Here is a 21,261-nt window from a genome sequence, read left to right on the forward strand (position 1 = left end):
TGAGAAGCACGGGGAAGGTGTTTTAGATTATCTACAACAAAGACCTCCATGGTGTGAATCCTTATAAGATGATGGTGGGCTGATATTTACAAGGCTCTTTGGAGACTTTTGGTTTGACGATCACACCTGACAATTCGTAAGCGCTGAACTCAATAGTTTCGGATAGAGACATGAGGAGAGCAGTCACCGCTCCCTCTTGGAATGAACGACGAGTTCCTTCTTTGGTCTGGTCATCTATAGGACCCACCTGACATTTTCATTTGTGGTTCTGTCTTTTTCTTTGTCACACACCAAGAAATAACAAGTAAAAATTGTGTCACTCAGGGCCCAAAATGTTCATGGATGTCCTCCAGATGCCACCCCTCAGAGGGCGGTTTGGCCTTGGCTCTCCACTTCCTGGGGGTTTGGGAGAATGATTTACTGATTTACTCAGATACAAGCTCATGTTTATTAAGCTGTGTGAGCTTCAGGCCCAGGGAGACAGAGATGAATGGGGAGATACCTTTGGTCTTGGTGTGTGGGATGTGTTGTGGGGGAGATGGCAAACGGGTTAAGAAGTAAGCATGGCAAGGGGAGGTGGGTGTGGCCATAGAAGATTGTGGAAAGATCTCTGGGAGCACAGAGTGGGCATCAATTCTGTTGGATGGGTTGGTGAAGAGCTGAATCCTGAAGAAGGCTCTCCAAGAGGAGACGGAGTGAGGGTGGAAGAGTGTCTTAGTCTGTTCTGGCTGTTGTAACAGAACACCACAGACCAGGGGCCTTATAAACAACAGACATTTATCTCGCACAGATCTGGAGGCTGAGAAGTCCAAGATGAAGGCTCTGTCAGATTTGGTGTCTGGTGAGAGCCTGCTTCCTGGTTCATAGACTGCCGTCTCCTTGCTGTATCTTCATGGTGGAAAAGGCAGGGAGCTCTGTGGGGTCTCTTTTAGAAGAGCATAATCCCATTCATGAGGGCTCCACCTTCATGCCCTAATTAACTCCCATAAGCCCCACCTCCAAATACCAACACATTGGGGATTACGATGTCCACATAGGAATTTGGGGGTTGGACAGAAACATTCAATCTCTAGCAAAGGGCATTCCAGATAGAGGGAGCGGTCTGTCCAGTCATGATAATGGGAACGCAAGTGTTGCTCTGTGGCTGGAGCATAGGGAGGGGGTGTGTGGAAGTGGGGGATGACAGAGGAGTGGGCGGGGCATGACAGGCAGGCAAAGCAGACAGAAACAGGTGGCAGAGAACTGAAGTGTCCCGTCCAGGAGGTGAGGATGGGGAGCCAGCAGAGGTCTGTTTCTAAAAGCAAAGGGATCACACAGTTTGGGAAAGAGCTTTCTGGCAGTCACGCAGAAGAAAGGGCAGAGAGGGTGACAGGAAGCCAGGGCACCTCTTGGGGAGTTATTCTAACAGCCTGTAGAGGGCCTGATGAAAGCCAGGTGAAACCAGGGCTTTGGCCAAGGTTGTGAGAGCTCACAAGGGTGGGAGCGTACAGGGACAGGATCTAAGAGTTAGCTAGACTAGACTGGACCTGGAGACCCTGACAGATACGGGGCAGAGGAGCTGGACTTCAGTCTGGGTGGTGGGTGCATGCTGGAGAGACCCAGGTGGGGTGGAAGTTGGCTCGCAGGCTGTAGATGTCCTGCTTGTCTCTGCAGGGGGCTAGTGGGCGCTGACATCCAGCCGGGGCTCTGTGGACAGAGCCTGATGGGGGCTGTGTCCACCTAGAAAACGGGACACTTTCCCTAATTTGCACAAGTGTGGGCAGGCAGTGACCCTAGAGTGGGGTTCAGTTCCTTACCTGCTGAGTTTGAAGGAAGACGAGGATGCAGAGTCCAAGGGTGGCTCACGGCAGCAGCCTAGGACGCTATGAGGACGGGGGGCTTTCAGAGCAATAGCACGGCAGCAGCAGTACGACCTTGAGGTGACAGTTCAGGTCTGGGGCTCGCCCCCTGTGGTGTTTGGCGTTTGCACACACTTTTGATTTTGCTCTCTGAATCTGTAATCTCCACCCAATTCAGCCCTCCGACCTGGCTTCCTGATGCCACTTCAGCCTGAGTACGGTCCCCAAAGTCCCACAAACAACTACGCCTCATGCTTTTCTCATGAGCCCTGGACTTTCAGGGCCAGAGGTGAGGATGAAATCCTGCAGTCTGGTGGGAGGAGAAAGGGACAGACCGCATCACCACACAGAGCCCTCCCCCACCTGGAGCTGCCTCTGGGAAAGGGCCTCGCTCCAGCTGTTATTTGTGCCTGCAGGTACGTGCATGTGCCTGGTGTGTGTGCAGGTGTGTTGGGCTGGGCAGGCACTTTCTGCTCCACCCCCAGCCTTTCAGCACATGATCCTGCTTTTGCCCCTTTGCCCTGCTCCTACGGGGGCACCACCTGGCCCTCCGCCTGCACTCGCTCCTCTGCGCTGCTAACTTTGGATTACATGTCATTGAGGACAGTATCTCTTTATTTGTACACCTCCTAAAGATCCTGTAAGTCCCACTGAAGGCAGAAATGATGTCTAACCAGGGTGGGCACCACCAGGGCCTAGCAAAGAGCCTCACCTGTGCGGTTGGGTTTTTCATGCCTGAAGGTTTGCTCAGTGAGAAGGAAGGACACAGCTGGGAAAGTGAAAGAGAGGATTAGTTCCTGCAAAAATGCATATGGATAAGCATCAAAAAGTCAAACCTTGGCCTCCTGAGGTCATTTTCTAACAGCTTCTGTGGGGCAAAAGTCCCCTTTGCACCAAGCCACAAAACCATACCTATGTCCTTAGTGTATATAAGTCAGGAAAGGCTGGGTGATGCTGCAATGGCAACTGACATCTCAGTGGCTGAACAAAATAAAAGATGTCCAATGCTAGTTAGAGGGTGGGGTGGGTGGGAGGGAGTGTCTTCTGCACTCAGGGATCCAGGCTGACAAGGGCCAAGCCCAGGGAACATTCTGTGACAGGGACAGACAGGGCTTGGGGAACCCATACTCCCTCTTCTCTATTTGACCCAGGTCCCTTCTGCTCATAGCCCATTGGCTAGAGCTAGTCACGTGGCCCTGCCTAGCTGCACGAGGGAGGCTGCCAAGGGAGATCTTCTCTGTGCCCAGAGAGGACAGGGAAACCAGATGTTGGTGAGCACTAGTAAAACCTACTATACTTATTCATGCCTATTGGGGGAGATTCTACTGTTGCTCAGACCCTTTTCTTGACTTTAGGATCTAGAATCACAGTCTGAGGGCCATAAGTAGTGCATTCTGTTTTATTTCAATGTTTCTACAAGGTGTTACCCCTCTCTCTGCCTGGATCCCTCTTGTGACGAGAAACTCAAGTCTCGCCCCCCCCCCCATGCCCCCACCTCCCCAGCAAAATCCAATTGTGGACAACCTATTACAAATTTCTTCCTTATAGTCAGCTGACATCTTTCATCCATTGGCTTCCAATTCATCCTTGGGGCTCAGACAACAAATTTAATTTTTTTCCTGCATGGCTTGAAGGATCTGTATCACTTCCCTCTAAGTCCAACATCCCTTTTGTAACCCAGCCCCTACCTGCCCTGGCGACTTCCCTCTTCATTTACTGTTGGCTTGTTTTACCGTCAGCTCTCGTGGGAGGAGCCCCAAGTGCTGAACTGCAGAACTGGGCAGTGGAGGGGTGTGGAGAGCTGGGCAGGTCCTCCACCACAGGCCCTCAGCTCGGGGCTCTTTTGTACAAGACATCATGATGTGGATTCATTGTGTTTGAACCTCCTACCACCTTCACGCCTGTCAGGGTAAAGCTTTAGTCCCCTGCAATGGACTGAATGTTTGTGTCTCCCCAAAGGCATATGTTGAGATCCTAACCCCCAATGTGATACACGGAGGTAGGTCCTTTGGTTATGAGGTGAAGCCCTCCTGAATGTGATTAGTGTCACTATTAAAAGCACTCCTGAGAGCTCTGTCACCCCTTCCACCCTGTGAGGACACAGTGAAAAGGCAGCTGTCTCTGAACTGGGAAGCAGGCTCTCACCTGACACTGAATCTGCCAGCACCTTGACCTTGGACTTCCAGGTTCCAGAATTATGAGAAATAAATTTCTGTTTTTTTCTAAGGCCTCCCCCCACCCCGTGCCCACTGTATGGTATTCTGTTATAACAGCCTGAACAGACTAAGACATCCCCTTTTTCATGTATCACCAAGTAATCTCAGTAAGCTCCTAGGGAGGCATTTGTTTAGCTGTGGCTACATTAGCCAGCAGTCAAACTTCTTATCGCTACATTTGCGTTGGGCTTTCAGCATTGGCAATTGGGCAGACTCCATATTTTTAAATGTTCTTTTAGGGTTTGCTTTCAATAGATTTTTTTTTTGCCCTTCGAACGTCTGGTTAAGATCACGGACTATTTTGTGGTAGCCATCTATTTTGCTGTCTTCTGACTGCCTGTTCCACTGCCAATGTTTGGGCAAACAGGGTAGGCTTACACTTGTAGGTATGCTGAGCAAAGAAGTGTTCCTTTTATAGGGCGTGGGTGGAATTTGGGGGGTGTCCAGGTAAAGAAGAAAATTCAGGGTGGGCATCTTCCAAAATACCCATGTTCTGCTCATATTTTGCCCCAGCCAAGCACAGAATGTGTGGAGCAAAACAAAGAAGCCCTTCTGTTGTGCCCGACCTGCTACGTTGAGTCAACTCCAGTCCATTTCTGTGCGGTCCTGGGATTGGAACAGCTGGGAACATAGAGAAATCAGTATGAAAACCACTCTGTTCCTGCATTGCCTCCCTGAACTTCTGGGAGAACTGCAGAATCCATGTCCTATAGGGCAATTGGGGGAGGGGGTTTCTGTTTTAGATTAACAGGAGGATTTATCATGCCAGAAGGTCAATATTTACCTTGGCTCCAGCTTGATGAGTATTTACTTCTCCGTTCAGTGGCTCTCTCTGCTGACTTCAGCAGAAGTGAAGATCTGCTTTTTGTCTGCCGAGGAGGATGCTGACTGATATTTTCTTATCAGCAAGGCCTGGAAACATAGTTGCGGAGGAGCCCACTTCTCTGGTGGTGGTGGGGGGTGGGTTTGTCTTCCTCCACCAAGAAATCTGATCCCTCTTTGTACAAACAACCCCGTTTCTAAGGTGCTTCTGAACTTACAGAATGGGAAAAGCACAGGATCCCAGACAAATCACTTCTCTCATCTCCTCGGAAAAATCAGGATTATTAGAACGCCTGCCTGTCCATGTCAGTGTTGTGGTGAACGGTTGTGGAAATAAGGGCTCAGTGAAGGTCCCCCCCAACCCTTACTTGTCCAGTTTTGATTTTATCGAAGTTCGGGGGATTATGTGATCACCAAAGGTAACCAAGGAAGTGAGGAGGAAGGTGCCAGCTCTACAACTGGGGCCCCAACTCCAAATCTTTAATGCTTGATTTTTCCAGCTCCTGGGAACAGTGGCTTCTGCATCTACTGAGGTTTTAACATGTATTTAGGGAGTGACGCGGGCACAGTTCTGAAAAATAGAGACAAGCACTTGTGTTGAAATCTGATCAGAGGCCAAGCAGGGATGCTAACATTTGAAAATGCGCTAGACTTTCCGAGGGCACTGCCGTGTCCTTTATTTTAAACTTTCTCACTTTTGCCACCCACAAATGTGTTTTATATTTAAAAGTAACATAAATTGCACATTCCACTTTATAATATTCCCGCTTAGTATTTGTTTCAAAATGAAGTTTTGTTATAAATTGTTGACCATGGAGTAAGATGCATCAGGTTAATCCCAGGGCTCCACGTCTTCTGAGAAAGCTCCGAGCACTCCCAGGAATGAGCCTGCTGGCCTGCCCCACCCTGGGGGCTTGAAAAGGATGGTGGTCTTCAATTTTATCCCTCACCAAAGTCTTGCAGGCAATAATAATTAAGCTTATTGGGCATTATATTGTGTCAGGCGCACCATTCCAAGTCATACGAATAATTCATTGAATTCTTTTAGGAAATCCATACTGTTATTATTATGATTTTACAGATGAGGATGCTCAGAGGGGTTAGGTAACTTGTGCATGGTCACACGGCTGGTACTTGTTAGAGTTGGACTCTACTAACTGGTGTTTTCTGGGGGGGAGTTTACAGGGTGATTCTACAGAATCCTTCTCCAATCTTCTTGGATCCCATGGCCTCATTGAGGGGTGCTACAGATGAAAATCTTGCCTAAAAGAGTGGCGACTTAATAAGGTTGGGTATAACCACAGCTGCCTTGGAGACAGGAGGGAGGATGAAGGGAAAAATGAATTACATGTGGCCAGAACTGGAAAGGTATTCAAAGACAAGCAAATCCATTCTTTATTGTTTAATCCAGGTCGCCTAGCAAGTTAGTGGGGGAGCCAGGAGCTGACCTGGGGCTTCTGGGTCTGCGCGGTGTGGGTGAGATCTCATTTCTTGATTTTATGCATCTTTGTCCTTTTATCCCTCACCATCTAAATGGAACCTCCTCTTGTTTCGCAGATGATTTGTCCATACTGCCTGCTATCTTTTGAAGAAAAACGGCCATTTTAATGCCTTCCGAAAGAATAGTATAAGCACTCTGAGGATGAGAACCTTGTTATTTGCTTCTCTAACAGCCTTCACTGCATCCCGCGCGATGCTGGACACACGGAAATATCCCAGTAAACATTTACGGGGCCAGAATGAACTTACTGTCCTTGTGTGAAGAGGAGGACCAAACTGGACAACTGCTTCAGTCCTGAAGTTTCTGGGATATATTCATTCTTTTTCTAAAGCTTTTGTCCTAAAAAAATCTTGTGCTATATGGAGTAGAGTTATCCCTTCCTCTTCTTGGTCCCTCTAGCTTGGGTGCAGCCCATGGCACTGGAAAAATGAGTTTAAGGTAAAAATAAAATTCTTGTTCCCTTACTGTAATGCCTGCAGCATGAAGGCAATTCACAGCAACATAAAATTTTCTGGTCTTTAAGATCTCATTATGTAAGTAAAGGAGGGAAAGGAGGAAAACAGAATGCTTACAAATTCCCGGGGGTATGTGTGACCTCATCATTTATTGTATGTTAGCCAACTGCCCAAGGAGCACAGTTCAGATTCCTTTTGGGGGAGGCACTGAAAAATCCCCTGATAATCCAAATTCTCCAGATCTTTTAGGCCTTGGGAGAGGGATGGAGGACCAGATGAAGGAAGTGGTCCTAGGTCCAAGTTATGTTTCCAATTAGAGAAATTCTGAGATGGACTCTATTTATCCAGATTCCTAGATGGAGACTCTGGTCTTGGGGAGTGTCGAAGTTCCATTTAACAGGCCCCGGCAGGATTTGAGGGAATTGAGCGGATGAGGATGGGTAGTTTGGGGAGAGGGTGAAGTGGGTTGGATATACCTTGGCATGTGTATTCCAAAGGTACCTATGGGATATGTACGTATTGGGATGTGCAAACAACAGGGCAAAAAAAACAGGAGTGCTGTAGTCCATCAAGCACTTCCATATCGAATGGGCTTTCCAGTCCTATAGGCATTTTACAGACCGCAGGCTCTCCACTGTCAGCAGGGCAGAGCCTTCCTCGGGCCTCTGCCAGCCTCTAGGATGCTTTGGGGAGAATTTGAAGGACACCCAGCTTGGGGAGTGAAGCACATGATGGATTTCAGGTCACACCTGTCCCTTAGGTGGGACACAGTGTGTTGGGGATCCTGCAGCTCAGAGAAGACCTACTTGGGGGCAGGCTGGCCATGGGCTCATGTACGATCTGGGATCCAGCCTTTTCCCCTGTAAAAGGTGAAATTGTATTACATCTCCCCCAGTTCCATTCCAGATTGGACGCCTCATGCATCCTTGATTCCAGGGACAACTTCTCACCCAAATTGAGAGCTTCCCTCATTTTCAGCTACTTCTCACCTTGGAGACACAGCTGGAGAGATACTGGTTGGAGGTGAAACGGGGAAAGGATTCTGGGGAAGCCTGGGTGTGCAATGGTTTGGTCCACAGAACCCTGGACAAGGAGCACGTATTTTTCTGGCTTAACTTTTTTGAGCCTCAATTTCCATCTCTGAAAAATGGGAATGGTACAGCCTAATAGAGAGAGCAATGTTGGTATTAATTTTGCCAGGTGAAATTGCCAGGTACAGAGTGGGTGCTCCATAAGCGTTTGCGGACCCGAAGAGGGTTTGGTTGGGAAGGTTCTAAAGATTGTATGTGCGGGGACCCAGGCGCAAGATCTGGCTTGCAGGGCATGTCGCTTCTAGGACCCCCAGAGGAACTCAAACCCCAGCTCTGCGGCCACTGACGCCTCCTCCGCCCCGGACCGCCGAGGGTTAAAGAGAAAGCCCCACGCCCCCTTTGACGGCACAGAGCCCACCTCGCAGAATTTGAAAAGGCAGCCCTGGAGAGGCGTGGGCGCCCCCCAGACACTTCCAGCTCGGACCCGGGCTCTGCTCGCTCGCCGGCTCGCTTGCTCTGCTCCGGGCGGGGCCGCGGGTTCGGTCCGGCCGCCGGTGCGCTCCCGACCGTCCTACCGCCCGGGACTCCGGGCCCCCGCGGGCGGCCGCGCAAGATGAAGCTGGCTCTCCTCTTGCCCTGGGCGTGCTGCTGCCTCTGCGGGTCGGCGCTGGCCACCGGCTTCCTCTACCCCTTCCCGGCCGCAGCCCTGCAGCAGCACGGCTACCCCGAGCCGGGCGCCGGCTCCCCCGGCAGCGGCTACGGGGGCCGCCGGTGAGTAGCGAGCGGCGGTGGGGCCTGGGGGCGCCGGGCGGTCGAGGACTGGGGGCTGGGGACGCAGAGTGGTCCGGGGCTGGAGACAAGACAGTGGGGGCTGGGGGCGCGGGGCAACGGGCCTGCGGGCTGGGGGCTGGGGACACGGGGGTGGTCGGGGGCTGGGGACGAGGACAGTGGGGGCTGGGGGACCCGGGCGGAGGGCCTGAAGGTGCGGGGCCCACCCTCTCTCCTCTTTTCCTTGCTCTCACAACCTTCGCCCCTTCAGCTCCCGGCTGCCAGTGGAGGTGGCTGAAACCTGCGGCAGGGGCGCGGAGCAGGCAACCGTGGCTGGCTGGGGTTGGGTGGCTCAGTCCCTGGACGTGCCCCGGCTCACATGGCTCCGCCGCGCTTACCTGCGCGGCCGCGGCTTTGTGTTGGGGAGCAGGTTCCCGGGTTGCCAAGGCCGTGCGTCCAGGTCCCCCGCCTCTCTTGCCTGCTACCCAGGGACACCGGAAGGGCGATTCTGTCCGGTGTTTGGGGCTGGGACCTCGGAGGAGCCTTCCCTGCGGCTTCCCAGGCTCCTGGGGACGTAGAACCGGCTCTGATCCGATGGTTCCGCGGTGGGTTTAGGAAGAAGCCGGGTCCCTGAGCTCGCGGTCCTGGGACCCACGGCTGCCTCCTCCTTCGCCGGCAGGTGGCGCCCTGGTCACCGCTGCGACGGTTAGGGCAGCATCTCCTCACCCGGCTGTTGAATTCCCCCAGAAAACGCGTTAGCACGCAAGTAAAAGTTGCCAAATGCCTCATTTGCGCAACTCACTCGAATTTGGCTTTTCCCCATTTAATAGTAATTACGCCTCACACGGCTGTAATAGGTCCCTAGAACACACACCATGCATTCATACCGTCCATCTCTTTTGATCCTAAAACCACTCCAGGGTTAGCTATTCGAGTGTTATCTTTCCTTTAATTGAGGAAACTGAGGCCGAGAGAGAGAGAGAGAGAGAGAGAGAGAGAGAGAGAGAGAGAGAGAGAGAGAGAGAGAGAGAGAGAGAGAGAGAGAGAGAGAGAGAGAGAGAGAGAGAGAGAGAGATCCTCAATTAGGTGGCAACTCAGGACTCGACCTCCTGAATTCTTTCTCCAAATCCTGTAATTTCTACGGCACCACTCCGCTTGTGGAGGAAGACAAGAGACCCCAGGTCTTTTCTCCTCCTATTTACCAAACCCGGGAGTGCGACCAAGATGAATTCTGGCAATGTCTTATAGGAAGGAGACAGGGATATTTTGTGCTGGGAAGAACGTACATTTAATGGCTGGATAAGGCGAGACTCAGAAAAGCTTATAAAAGTGCTCTGGAAAACTGCATGCAATTTTATGTCCCTCATTCTGTTTGGAAATACTTACCCAAAGCTTCTATTAGTATTATTCTCCAAGCACCCACAGTAGTGTGGCCTCTGCACACTTCCATATGAGAATAGTCTGAAAAATAAGCTTTTCAAGTTGCAGAATGATACGTGTAGCATGATCTCATTTATGAAAAAAAAAATTCTGATCTATGTCTAGGTATATAAGTGCCTGGAAAGAAAACATAGGGAACCGTTTTCACGGCTTCCTATATGGAGAGACCTTTGGCTGAAGTGGGGAGGAGGGGAGAGAGTAAAAGAGACTGTCATTTTTTTGATCTCTGTCTGCTTGTGTCTTGTTTGCCTGTTTTACAAGGAGCGTATATTCATGCATTACTTTTGTAATTAAAAAGTGCAGGGGGGTGGGGAAAGGCTCCTGCAGCCTGGAATATTAACTCTGAGAGGAGCAAGAGGTGAAGCCATGAAGGGAGTGAGTGGCTGAGGATGGGAGTCTGGTGTTTGGTGGGCTGGAACTTGGGGACCTCTGCAGAAACTTGGAAGGGATCCTTTTAGCACAAATAAAAAGAGGCCCAAACAAATGTGGTCATCTTCCAGAACTCTTTCCATCAAGATGGGAGCAGAGAGAAGGTATAATTATGTTCAGGAAGGATCTGGATGAATCTGTGGAAAATGGATTCCCAAATCGGATACCGGGAAGTGTTAAGGAGGTGTGGGGCAGGTTCCAGGAGCTTTGAGACTGACGCTCCAGAGTGCAGCAGCCCTTCCACGCAAAGCCCAGCGTGGGATTGCGGGCTTGAGCTGGCCTGGTTGCACATGTGCCTGTGTCTTAGGAGCTGTCAGTTACAGGTGGCCCGTGTCCTTGAAATTCAAGAGCCAGAAGCAGAGGGCTTGGGGACAGCATTTGGCATGATGCCCTTCACCGCTTTGGCTCTGTCCGTGTGTTTATAGTGGCTTGGTCTCAGTTGACAGGCAAAGCGACAGAGCTGTTTTTGACAAATAGTCTTCCTTTATTTCATGATATTGTTCCTGTTGGCATCTGATTTTTGGATGTGGTTTGTGTTCTCCCTTCTGTGTGTGTGTGTGTGTGTGTGTGTGTGTGTGTGTGTGTACTCGTGTGCGTGTCTGTCCCCACCCTCCTGGGCCAGGCAACGTGTGCTGGGGGCATCTTACCTTACCCAGGGGTGCTCGGCTCTGGTCATTCCATCAGAAGCCCAGGGTGGACCCCATGGTTTAAGCTATTTTGGCAAAAAGAAGAGAACCCCAATACCTCAGAGGGCTGTTTCCAGTAGAATCTTGCAGCCCTGTGTATGGGCCACTAATGGTTTTTGCCAGCCACACAGCTGTTCAGATGCCAAATAAAAGCTGAAGGGAAATGCAACATTAATTGACTGGACGGCTGCACTAAGGAGCCAACACCCCAACTTCCAGCCTCAGTTCTTCCTTCCATTCTACTCTAGTAAGTTTGCGACACTCTGTAAAGGGTGCAAACCTCACTCACCTCTTTCCCTCCTTCCCTCCCTCCCTCCCTCCCTCCCTCTCTCTCTCCCTTCTTCCTTTCCTCCCTCCTTGCCTCTTTCCTTCCCTCCTTCCTCACTCCCACAGATGTGTATCAGGTGTCTTGTCTGTTGTCTCCTCCTCACCTCTGTATTCAACCCAAAAGGAGCTAAAAGAGCAGCTGGTGATCAGAGCTCAGGGCACAATGAATGAGACCAGAGAAGGGCCTGTACCCCATCCTCAGCTGGAGCGGGGAGAAGTTTTAACCTGGATAAAAGATAAAGTTTTAATACCGTGTTTCCCCGAAAATAAGGCCTAGCAGAACAATCAGCTCTAATGCGTCTTTTGGAGCAAAAATTAATATAAGACCCAGTTTTATTTTACTATAATATAAGACCGGGTCTTATATAATATAATACAATATAAGACCGGGTATAATATAATATAATATAATATAATATAATATAATACCAAATATAGTATAATACCGGATATAATATAATATAATATAATACCAGTCTTATATCAATTTTTTTTTGCTCCAAAAGACGCATTAGAGCTGATTGTCTGGCTAGGTCTTATTTTAGGGGAAACATGGTGGATAGGTAGCCACATGCTGCTGAGCAAATTACTTAAATTATCTAAGTGTGTTTTGGAGAAAAATTATAGTAAAATAATTATTTTGCTATAATAATTTTATAATAAAATAATTATAGTAAAATAAGACCGGGTCTTATATAATATAATATAATATAATATAATATAATATAATATAATATAACATAATATAATACCGGGTCTTATATTAATTTTTGCTCCAAAAGACGCATTAGAGCTGATTGTTCCGCTAGGTCTTATTTTCAGGGAAACACGGTATTAGTTACTGGAGTGAGAGTGTTCTTCTGACTACGAGAAACCAGAAGAGCTGTGGGACCTGCTGGGTTTCAGCAGAGGAGGGAATGAATATATCCAGAGAGTGGGTCCATGGACCAGGGGACAAAGAACAGCGTTCCTTTTTGCTTCTTTCCTGAAGAATGGTGCGCATTCCACAAAACATTTACTCCTGTACAGGGTCTGAGGCCCAAGGACAAATGGAAGCCACATACCATAGGGCTAAATATCTACAGGCTGTGAATTAAGTTACCGATGTTTAAGTAAGTAGGTTCTGTCCTCCAACCTTGATGAATATACCTTTGCAATGACCTGGAAAGCCAGGTTCAAATGAGGAATTCTTAGATGCCTTAGAATTCTGGACTGGAAGATGGCGGCAAGGGGAGGTGCTGGCCCGGGCCCATTCTCTACCCTGGATTCCTCCTACACTGTGAAGGGCCTATGCACAGGCTTATGCACCACCCAACCTGCATGTCCAGGTTTAGTCCACACCCCTTGGCCTAGGAGTGGGCACACTGGCTGTGGGGGTTTGCCCTGGCAGGATGGCCTGGGAGAAATGGCCCTGGAATTAGGCTCAGGGCCATTTGGGCAGGGAACCTGGGTCCCCAGACCCAGGTTTAGAAGGAGGCAGGAGCCTGGGTGGCTACTTTCTCTTGGGCCCGCAGACTCGTCATCTCCCAGGAGGGGCACAGCTAGAGGAGACCAGAGCAGGGTCCTCTCAAGTGAAGGACCCCAGGGTAGGGCCTCCCTGTGGGTCTAAAGGCCACTGCTCCTCTCACCACAACGGGGTGGGGACTCTGGCGCTGCCCTAATTCATAATGTGGACTTGTACGTATTCTTTAACTTCCCTAAGCCTGTTTCCGGGTCTGCATGCTGAGTACCCCATGGAGACCAGGATTTGGGGTGTGAGGCTCGCTGGTGTGTGAGGAGCGGAGAGCAGGAAGTGATGCACAGATGCTGGATTTGCAAAATGCCTCCTAGACCTCATGCCTCCTAGCCCTCACCTTTCGGCTGTCCCCACTGTGATCGGGAGAATCCAAGCTGCTTCTCCAGCTGACATGGCCGCCCTCTGGCCCCCCCTGGAGGCCACTCCTTACCCTCCAGCCCGCTGACCGGCTGCTCCTGCAGATCGTCCAGCTGTGCAGGGTGCTCTCATTCCTTGTCACACCTTTCATGATGCTGATACCAATGAATGAGTAACAGTTTCTCCTAAATCCTCTCCCAGTTCCATCCTTGTCCTTCACTTGCGTGAACCTGTCATTCTCACCATATCCCTCAGGGCTGCCCACCACCTCCCGCCCCCTCCCTCATTCTGCCATTGTTTTGGGCGCCTAGGTGTTCAGGTGTGTGGCTCACCACTGTGCAGTGTCACACTGCTAGGCCTCTCCTTCCCTTTCCCTCCACATCAGCCACTTTCCTTGGCCTCCTCCTGGCTCTTGCTCCCCTGCAGGAACCTCATACCTCAATATCTCAATATCGCAAACTGTGAACTCAAGCCGTTTCGCCCCATCTGTCTCTCACTCACGTGGCTGATCCTCTTGGCTCACTCCGTCTTCTCGTGGTCTGTCAGCCTATCTTGTCTTCACGGCCTTTCCAATCCTGTCTGGATCTTGCTGATACCCTCAACTTCCTGTCCCCTTGACCTTCTCTCCCAGGTGCATAGAAAGGCCTCCCAGGGGACCGTCCTGCTTTCTGCGGAGGGTCAGGAGTGCCGTCAGTCTGTTTTAGCAAAGCCATTGCTCATTGGCAGTGCCAACCTAGCTGCTGTCTAATGGGACCTGTTTTAGTTTTATAATGATCTGTCTTCCTTCTCCACGCTGCTGCCCGATGGACCTTTCTCAGCTGCCATAGAAGCCTTTCCCCTCGTTAAAATCCTTTGATGGTCCACTGTCTCCTACATCAGTTTGACAAAGAGGTTTCAACTGTTAGGTCAACTCTCACCGGTTGATAGTAGCTGCCTGAGGCAGAGTCTGGGCTAAGTGCGAAGGCTGCTGGATGACTGAGTGACGGCCCGTGAGTGGGGGGCAGGAAAGTGCAGGCAAATGTGATGTATTTGCAGCTCCAGCCTTCATGATAAAAACCCACCCTTTCTAGGGCTATCTATAAAGGTTGCCTTTTTTTTTTTTTTTAAAGATTTTATTGGTGAAGGGGAACAGGACTTTATTGGGGAACAGTGTGTACTTCCAGGACTTTTTCTTTTATTCCCAAGTCAAGTTGTTGTCCTTTCAGTCTTAGTTGTGGAGGGCGCAGCTCAGCTCCAGGTCCAGTTGCCGTTGCTAGTTGCAGGGGGCACAGCCCACCATCCCTTGCAGGTCTCGAGGCGTTGAACCAGCTGGCCCATGTGGGAATCGAACCGGCAGCCTTCGGAGTTAGGAGCACGGAGCTCCAACCGCCTGAGCCACCGGGCCGGCCCAAAGGTTGCCTTTTTAAAGCCCATCCTAATATAGCTACGCGGTATTAGTTGTTTCTCTCACGCCTCTGTTTCTTTGCATATGCTATTTCATTTTCTTGGAATGCCTTCCCCTGCTGAGCTAGGTGCCCTCCTGTGAGCACCTGAAACAGTCTGCTTACCTCTATCTCAAGGTTTCTCCTTGAGTGCCCTTGACATGGTAGACTGGATAGTCCTTTGCTGGGGGGCTGTCCTGTGCAGAATGTTCAGCAGCTGCCCTGGCCTCTACCCACTAAAGGCCAGTAGCACAGCCTCCACCTCGCAACTGTGACAACCAGAAATGTCCCCAGATACTGCCAGATGTCCCCTGAAGGGCAAATTTGCACCCAGTTAAGAACCACTATTCTCTCTGAAGCTGAACATTCTGATTTGTGGGACATTTAAAAAAAAAATACTGTATTTAAATTTTTTTCAATAGAAACTTTCAAGCCTACACACAAGTGGAGGGACCCTCTCTGAGATTTGCCAACCATTACATTTTGCCACACTTATTTCACCTTCCCTCCCCAAATACTTTTTGTATGTGTATATGCTCACGTATGTGTAGCGTTTTAAAGTAAATCCCAGACTCTTGTTCATTCCACTGGTAATATTCAGTATATGAGGTCAGACAATTAAATTTGTGAGTTCATCCTAGAAAAAGTGATACATACCTTATTGCTGAATATCACTACGGTCAACTTCGAAGTACTCCCCTTGGGAAGCTATACACTGATGCCAGCGCCTAGTCCACCCTTCAAAGCAATTTTTTGAATTCTGTCTGGAACGGCCATCAGAGCTGTCATTGAATTACCCTAGATGTCCTGAACGTCATCAAAATGTCTTCTTTTCAATATTTCCTTTATCTTCAGGAAAGAAAGAAGTCATTGGGGGCCAGATCAGGTGAGTAGGGAGGGTGTTCCAATACAGTTATGTGTTTACTGGCTAAAAACTCCCTCACAGACAGTGCTGTGTGAGCTGGTGCATTGTCGTGATGCAGGAGCCATGAATTGTTGGCGAAAAGTTCAGGTCGTCTAACTTTTTCATGCAGCATTTTCAGCACTTCCAAATGGTAAACTTGGTTAACTGTTCGTCCAGTTGGTACAAATTCATAATGAATAATCCCTCTGGTATAAAAAAAGATTAGCAACATCGTTGCAACAAGTTCGTGAACTTAATTGTCAGATGGTGTTCATCTTGCTCCTTACCGCCATGCCATTACTACATCTAAAACACTCACAATCATTCCCGACTACGACTACTATTACTCCTCCTCCACCTCCTCCTCATTATTGTTATTTATTCCTTATTATTGGATCTAAAATTCAATCCACATTCAGATTTTTTCCAACCGTCCAAAAATTTCTTTATTCTTTGTTCAAATTTGGATCTAAATAAAGTCCACTTATTGGTTGTTGTGTCTTTTTAGTCTCTTTTGATGTAGAAGAGTCCTCCCTCTTTAACAAGAGTGCTTTCCCCCCCATGACATTGACTTGTTGAAGAAGGCCTGTTGTCCTGTAGAATGCCCATGTTCTAGATTTGGCTGATTGCTTCCAAGTGGTATAATGAATTTGACCCTCGACTCCCTGTATCTCTTTTATATTGGTAATGAGATGTAAAGATTTGACTAGATTTAATATCTCTTTTTTTTGGGGGGTGCAAGAATGCTTCATAGATCCGATTTATCATATCATATCAGGGTGTGTTGTGAACTGAATGCTGTGCTCCCCCCAAATTCATGTATTGAAGCCTTACCCGCAATGTGATGGCATTTGGAAGTACCATCGTTGGGAGGTGATTATATTTAGACAAGGTCATGAAGGTAGGGCCCCATGATGGGCTTAGTGTCTTTAGGAGAAAGGAGAAAGATCAGAGGTTCCCCCTCCCCTTTTTCTCTCTGCCATGTGAAGACGCAGAGAGAAGACATCTGTCTCCAAGACAGGAAGAGGGTCCTCACCAAGAACGGAATCTGCCAGCACTTTGACCTTGGATTCCCCAACCTCCACATCTGAGAAATAAATGTGTGTTGCTTAAGCCACTCAGTCGATGGTATTTTGTTATGGCAGCCCGAGGTGACTAGTACGGGAGGACATGATGTCTTTTCCGAGAGAGCTGGGTGTTATTCACCGGAACACCACTGTCTGCAGGTTTCCCCCTCTAGCTCTCTCTTTTCCTTGCAATTTACTGGTTGAAGAAACTAGGCCCGATATAGGGTTTTCCTTGTTCAGGAGTTTGCTGATTATATCCTCACGGTGCCTATTAACATGTTTCACCGTCTTCGGTATCTCCAGAAAACTAAAAATAGGATCGAGAGGCTTGATTGGATTTTTCTTCTTCTCCTCTTCCTCTATTATTATTATTATTATTTTGTCAAAATTATCTCTGTTGTGTAGTTGTCTTCCATCAAGAATCATCTAACAATGTCTGGTCATCTCCCTGCTTTGAGATCTTTCTCTACATCATTATTTCATGAAAGGTTGCAAAGTGATCCTATTCTAATTGACATTTCTTTTTCATTTAATTACTGGAATACTTGTATAAGTAATTTTCCCATTATCTACTATTTGTAGGTAGCCATGTTTTGAATTGTTTTTTAGTTTATCTTTCCATTATTTCTTTTTGTAAATGTAAGCGTGTGTGTGTTTGTGTGTGTGTGAATCTGCCTCCTCCTTTTCTTAAAAAGCGCTTGGCTTTTTTTTTTTTTTTTTTTGCTTTACAATGTGCTATGGAGACTGCTCTATATCAGGGCATAGATACCTTCTGCATTCATATTTTGTTTTCACAATTTTTTAAATTGTGGTTAAAATACACATTGCAAAATTTACCATCTTAACCATCTTTAAGTGTACGGTTCAGTGGTATTAAAGACATTCATAGTGGTGTGCAACCATCAGCACCATTCATGTCCAGAACTTTCCATGTCTCCTGCATTCATTTTCACAGCTCCATGCAGTTTATTCAGCTCGTCCCCTACTGAGAGACATTGTGTTTTTCTAACCTTTTGTGTCACATATAATGCCACATTATGTTATTGTGCATTACTTATTTCATATTTTCACTAATGAATCCTTAATAGAATATATTTTTTAAAGTGTGTTTTCTGAGTGAAAGTGTAAAGGCATACGTAGTTCTGCTAGATAGTGTCAAATTACCTGCCAGAGGGGTTACACCATTTTGCATTCCCATCAGCCCTTTTTCCTTGGGATACATTTTGAAGAAGCCACTATAATGATGCCGGATCAAAATGGCCTTGCGGGGATGGCCATTGACTCTGGCCTATACCACCTGCAAGCCCTGGCCCTCTCCAACATTTGCGGGGTTGGGGGCTAGGGTACAGATGACTACCCACATACCATATGTTTCAATATTTAAAAGTTATTAAGTTTACAAACTGCCAAATAAAGTATATTCTGTCATTGACCTTGACAAACACACCCCCCTAATGACCCAGGGGGCCAGGCTCATGTTTAGAACCCCTGTCTTCCTTGAATTTTGTCCTGGACCCAATGGTGCAGGGAGAACCACCCTTCACTTTCCTTCTTGTCCCAGCTGACTCCTTGCCCCTGGTACACACACATTGTGGACACTCTGGCCCCAATCCAGACCCCTCCCCTCACCCTAACATCTGCCACATGACCATACCTGGTACTCAGCTGTGTGGGGAAGGAATTCCAGGCCCCTGGGAACCTGTGCTTAGTCTACAAGTGGGGTGTGGGCTCTGGGGGTCATGTGCCCTTGGCCCCACAGTCTCCTTGCCCTGTGGGGAAGGGCGTGGCTGGAAGTGGGGCCCTTGAAAGCACAGCGCAGAGGGTGAGGCTCTTCTTGCCCAGGTTTAAGGCAGTTCTGTGTAAATGTCACCTCTGGGGAGATGTGGAGGTAGCCTTGGGGATGGAGTGAGGACATGTATATTCCAAATCCTCGAAAATCGGATGACCTGTCTCCAAATGTTCCCAGTCATACAAGCTGTATCACAGTGACTGGGTTCAGTTGTTTGCATTCAAATGTTTCCTTCTCATATCTTTCCTGCCTAACTGCTCTTCATCCCTCGGTAACCTGTGAGCGCCAAGGGGACATCACCCAGGGCTCACAATAGACTTCGGCTCTGCTGATTGTGTTGAGTGGACCCAATTGCATCCACCAGGGACCCACCAAGACCATGACTGTGGAGTGGGTGTGGGTCCTACCGAGGGTCACTCTTCAGTCCCCACGGCATCAGTCAGTACAGTGGCCCTGGACGTACAGACCGCTTTCAAAAATGACAAGGGTCACTTTTGAAGGGAACGCTCAGGATTCCCTTCAGGAGGGAATCAGGAGGGAACGCTCCAGGATTGCTCACAGGGACTCATTTCTGCTCTTTTTGAAACATGACTCTCTTCTGTTCGGGGATTTTGCCCATTTTCAGATGATTCTAAGAAGTCATGGGATGGAATTCAGAACTTGTGACTGCTTTTTGTTTTCCATTTAGAAACTCTCTGGAAGTCAGTTTTGGAAAGGGTCTGATCCCTGATATGACACTGCTGCAGCGGGACTTGTCCCTCTCCCCACTTCTCCCTCTTCCCTTTCTCTCTCTCCCTCCTAGTCTCCCTCCTCCATTCATGTCTCCCTAGGCAGGACCATTTGACCAGTGCAGAGTCCAGAGCCTTTTGCTAAGCAGGGTCCCATGCTTGGAGTTTAATGCTTTGTGCTCACCATCTTGAAATTCTCAATACTCTTATTTTTAAATATGTGCTATGTAAGTGACGTCTGATGGGACCACGGAGCATACTCTGGGACTTGATCGTCAGCTTGTGTCATGTTCCACCTCACACCGCCTCCTAGCCCCTCCCTGGGGCCTGGGAAGCAGCTGTTTGCTTCCCACCCTCTGGCACCCCAGGTCCACCTGGCTTCCACCTCTCCACCCCCGCCCAATGACTGCTGCCACCTCTGCCTCTGGCTGGTGGTTTAGTACTTTTAATGGCACGTTTTCTCCAGCTCTTTTTTTTAAGGAGGGTGCAGCTCCCAGTGGCCCTTGCAGGGATTGAACCGGCAACCTTGGTATTATCAGCACCACGCTGTAACCAACTGAGTTGACCGGCCACCCCCATCTCCAGTTTTTTATTTGCACTGAGTCCTACAAATTATTTGGTTGGTCTTGCTCCCATGCTAGGAAGAGCATCCCCTAAAGAAGCAGAGTGCTGATGGGCTCATCAGGATGAACTGGGGAGATAAAAGGATTGGATAGTCAGCCCTATCCCTGACTCAGGAAGGGCAGAGCCTGGAGATGGGTTTTAATGGCCTCCCAGGTGCTTCTTTTGGTGCAGCCAGGTTTAGGAAGCACTGCATGGAGAACAGAGTTTTTTGAGATTCTTTCATCATGACCCATAATAAGAAATACCTTTTATATGGTGACTGAGCATGCCTGCCCGCGCACGCACACAGACACATCTGAAACAAGTTTCACGAAATAATGCTTACTGTTACCATATGTGATACTCTCTTTTTTATTGTATTTTATCTAGTTCATAAAAAAGTGCTTGCCAAGATTCAGAAAATTGATTCCACAGCCCCTTCAGGTTAAGACCTGCTGTGGGAGACCCCACTTCCTGGGGGAACGCAGGGGACTCTGCTTCCCGCACTCCTCAGTTCCTGCGCACGCGCGCACACATGCGCGTGCACCTGGACCTCCAGCCGATCTCTGACTCTGAAGTCTCTTTCTTATTGCCTCGGCTAAGCTGGGTGATGAAGTGTCCCCTCCTCACTCCAAACGCCTCTCCCATACCTCGGTTCCACCCTCTTCTGGGACAGTCACAAACACCCCTCCTTCAGGAAGTCTTCCAGACTGACCTCCCTGCTCTGCTCACCTCTCTGTGGGCAGCTTCCTGCACCTCTTGTATCTATGATTGATTGTGGTTTGGGTCCTGAGAACTCACTTCCCACTTCCGTTCCCCGCAGATGGAATCATTTCTCCTACCTGTTTATGTCTCAGCGTGGCCCTGACTGGCCCGCCCGGGGGCATGAGTGTACGAGCCTGCGCTGCCCACCACCCACCCCTGCCTCTTGGGAATGTGAGCTTATCCAGGCCTGGCACTTAACTGCCCAACCTTCACTGGACCCACAGTAGGCAGGCTGGAGCTGGGGACTGAAACGGGAGGGCAGGGGCACTGCCCCAAGGCCTGCACAGGAACCCTGGTGCCTTATTTCAAGAAGTTACTATGAAGCACCTACTGTGTACTTGGCGCTGGGGGTAGTGAGATGATTAATGATTCAGACCCAGCCTCTGCCCTTGATGAGCTCAGAGGCTGGTTGAGGAAGGCAGACCCGTGAGCAAGTGTGGAATTTGGTACAAATGTGTGCAAAGTGGGGTGGGCAGGCAAGGGGCATGTGAGCAATTACTTGTCTAGGGGAGTGCAGGTGTGTGGGAGTTTGGGTGTCTTTGTAACTCAGTTTTCTCCCTCGTAAAATAGGGATGATCATAGTATTTACTTCAGAAGG

At 48.9% G+C, this 21,261-nt stretch overlaps 1 protein-coding gene across 2 annotated transcripts in view; it reads left to right on the forward strand.

Annotated features, from left to right (window-relative positions):
* The first annotated feature begins 5,841 nt into the window (after nucleotides 1–5,841).
* Nucleotides 5,842–21,261, forward strand: part of COL26A1 (collagen type XXVI alpha 1 chain) — a 191,954-nt gene continuing 176,534 nt past the window's right edge. For both annotated transcript variants that reach the window (XM_033109809.1, XM_033109810.1), the window contains exon 1: nucleotides 5,842–8,634. In XM_033109809.1, coding sequence (XP_032965700.1) covers nucleotides 8,477–8,634 — 158 coding nt within the window. In that variant the 5' untranslated portion in view covers nucleotides 5,842–8,476. The remainder of the gene's footprint in view (nucleotides 8,635–21,261) is intronic.

Source organism: Rhinolophus ferrumequinum, chromosome 7 (genome assembly GCF_004115265.2).
Source record: "Rhinolophus ferrumequinum isolate MPI-CBG mRhiFer1 chromosome 7, mRhiFer1_v1.p, whole genome shotgun sequence".
In the NCBI taxonomy this organism is placed as follows: domain Eukaryota; kingdom Metazoa; phylum Chordata; class Mammalia; order Chiroptera; family Rhinolophidae; genus Rhinolophus; species Rhinolophus ferrumequinum.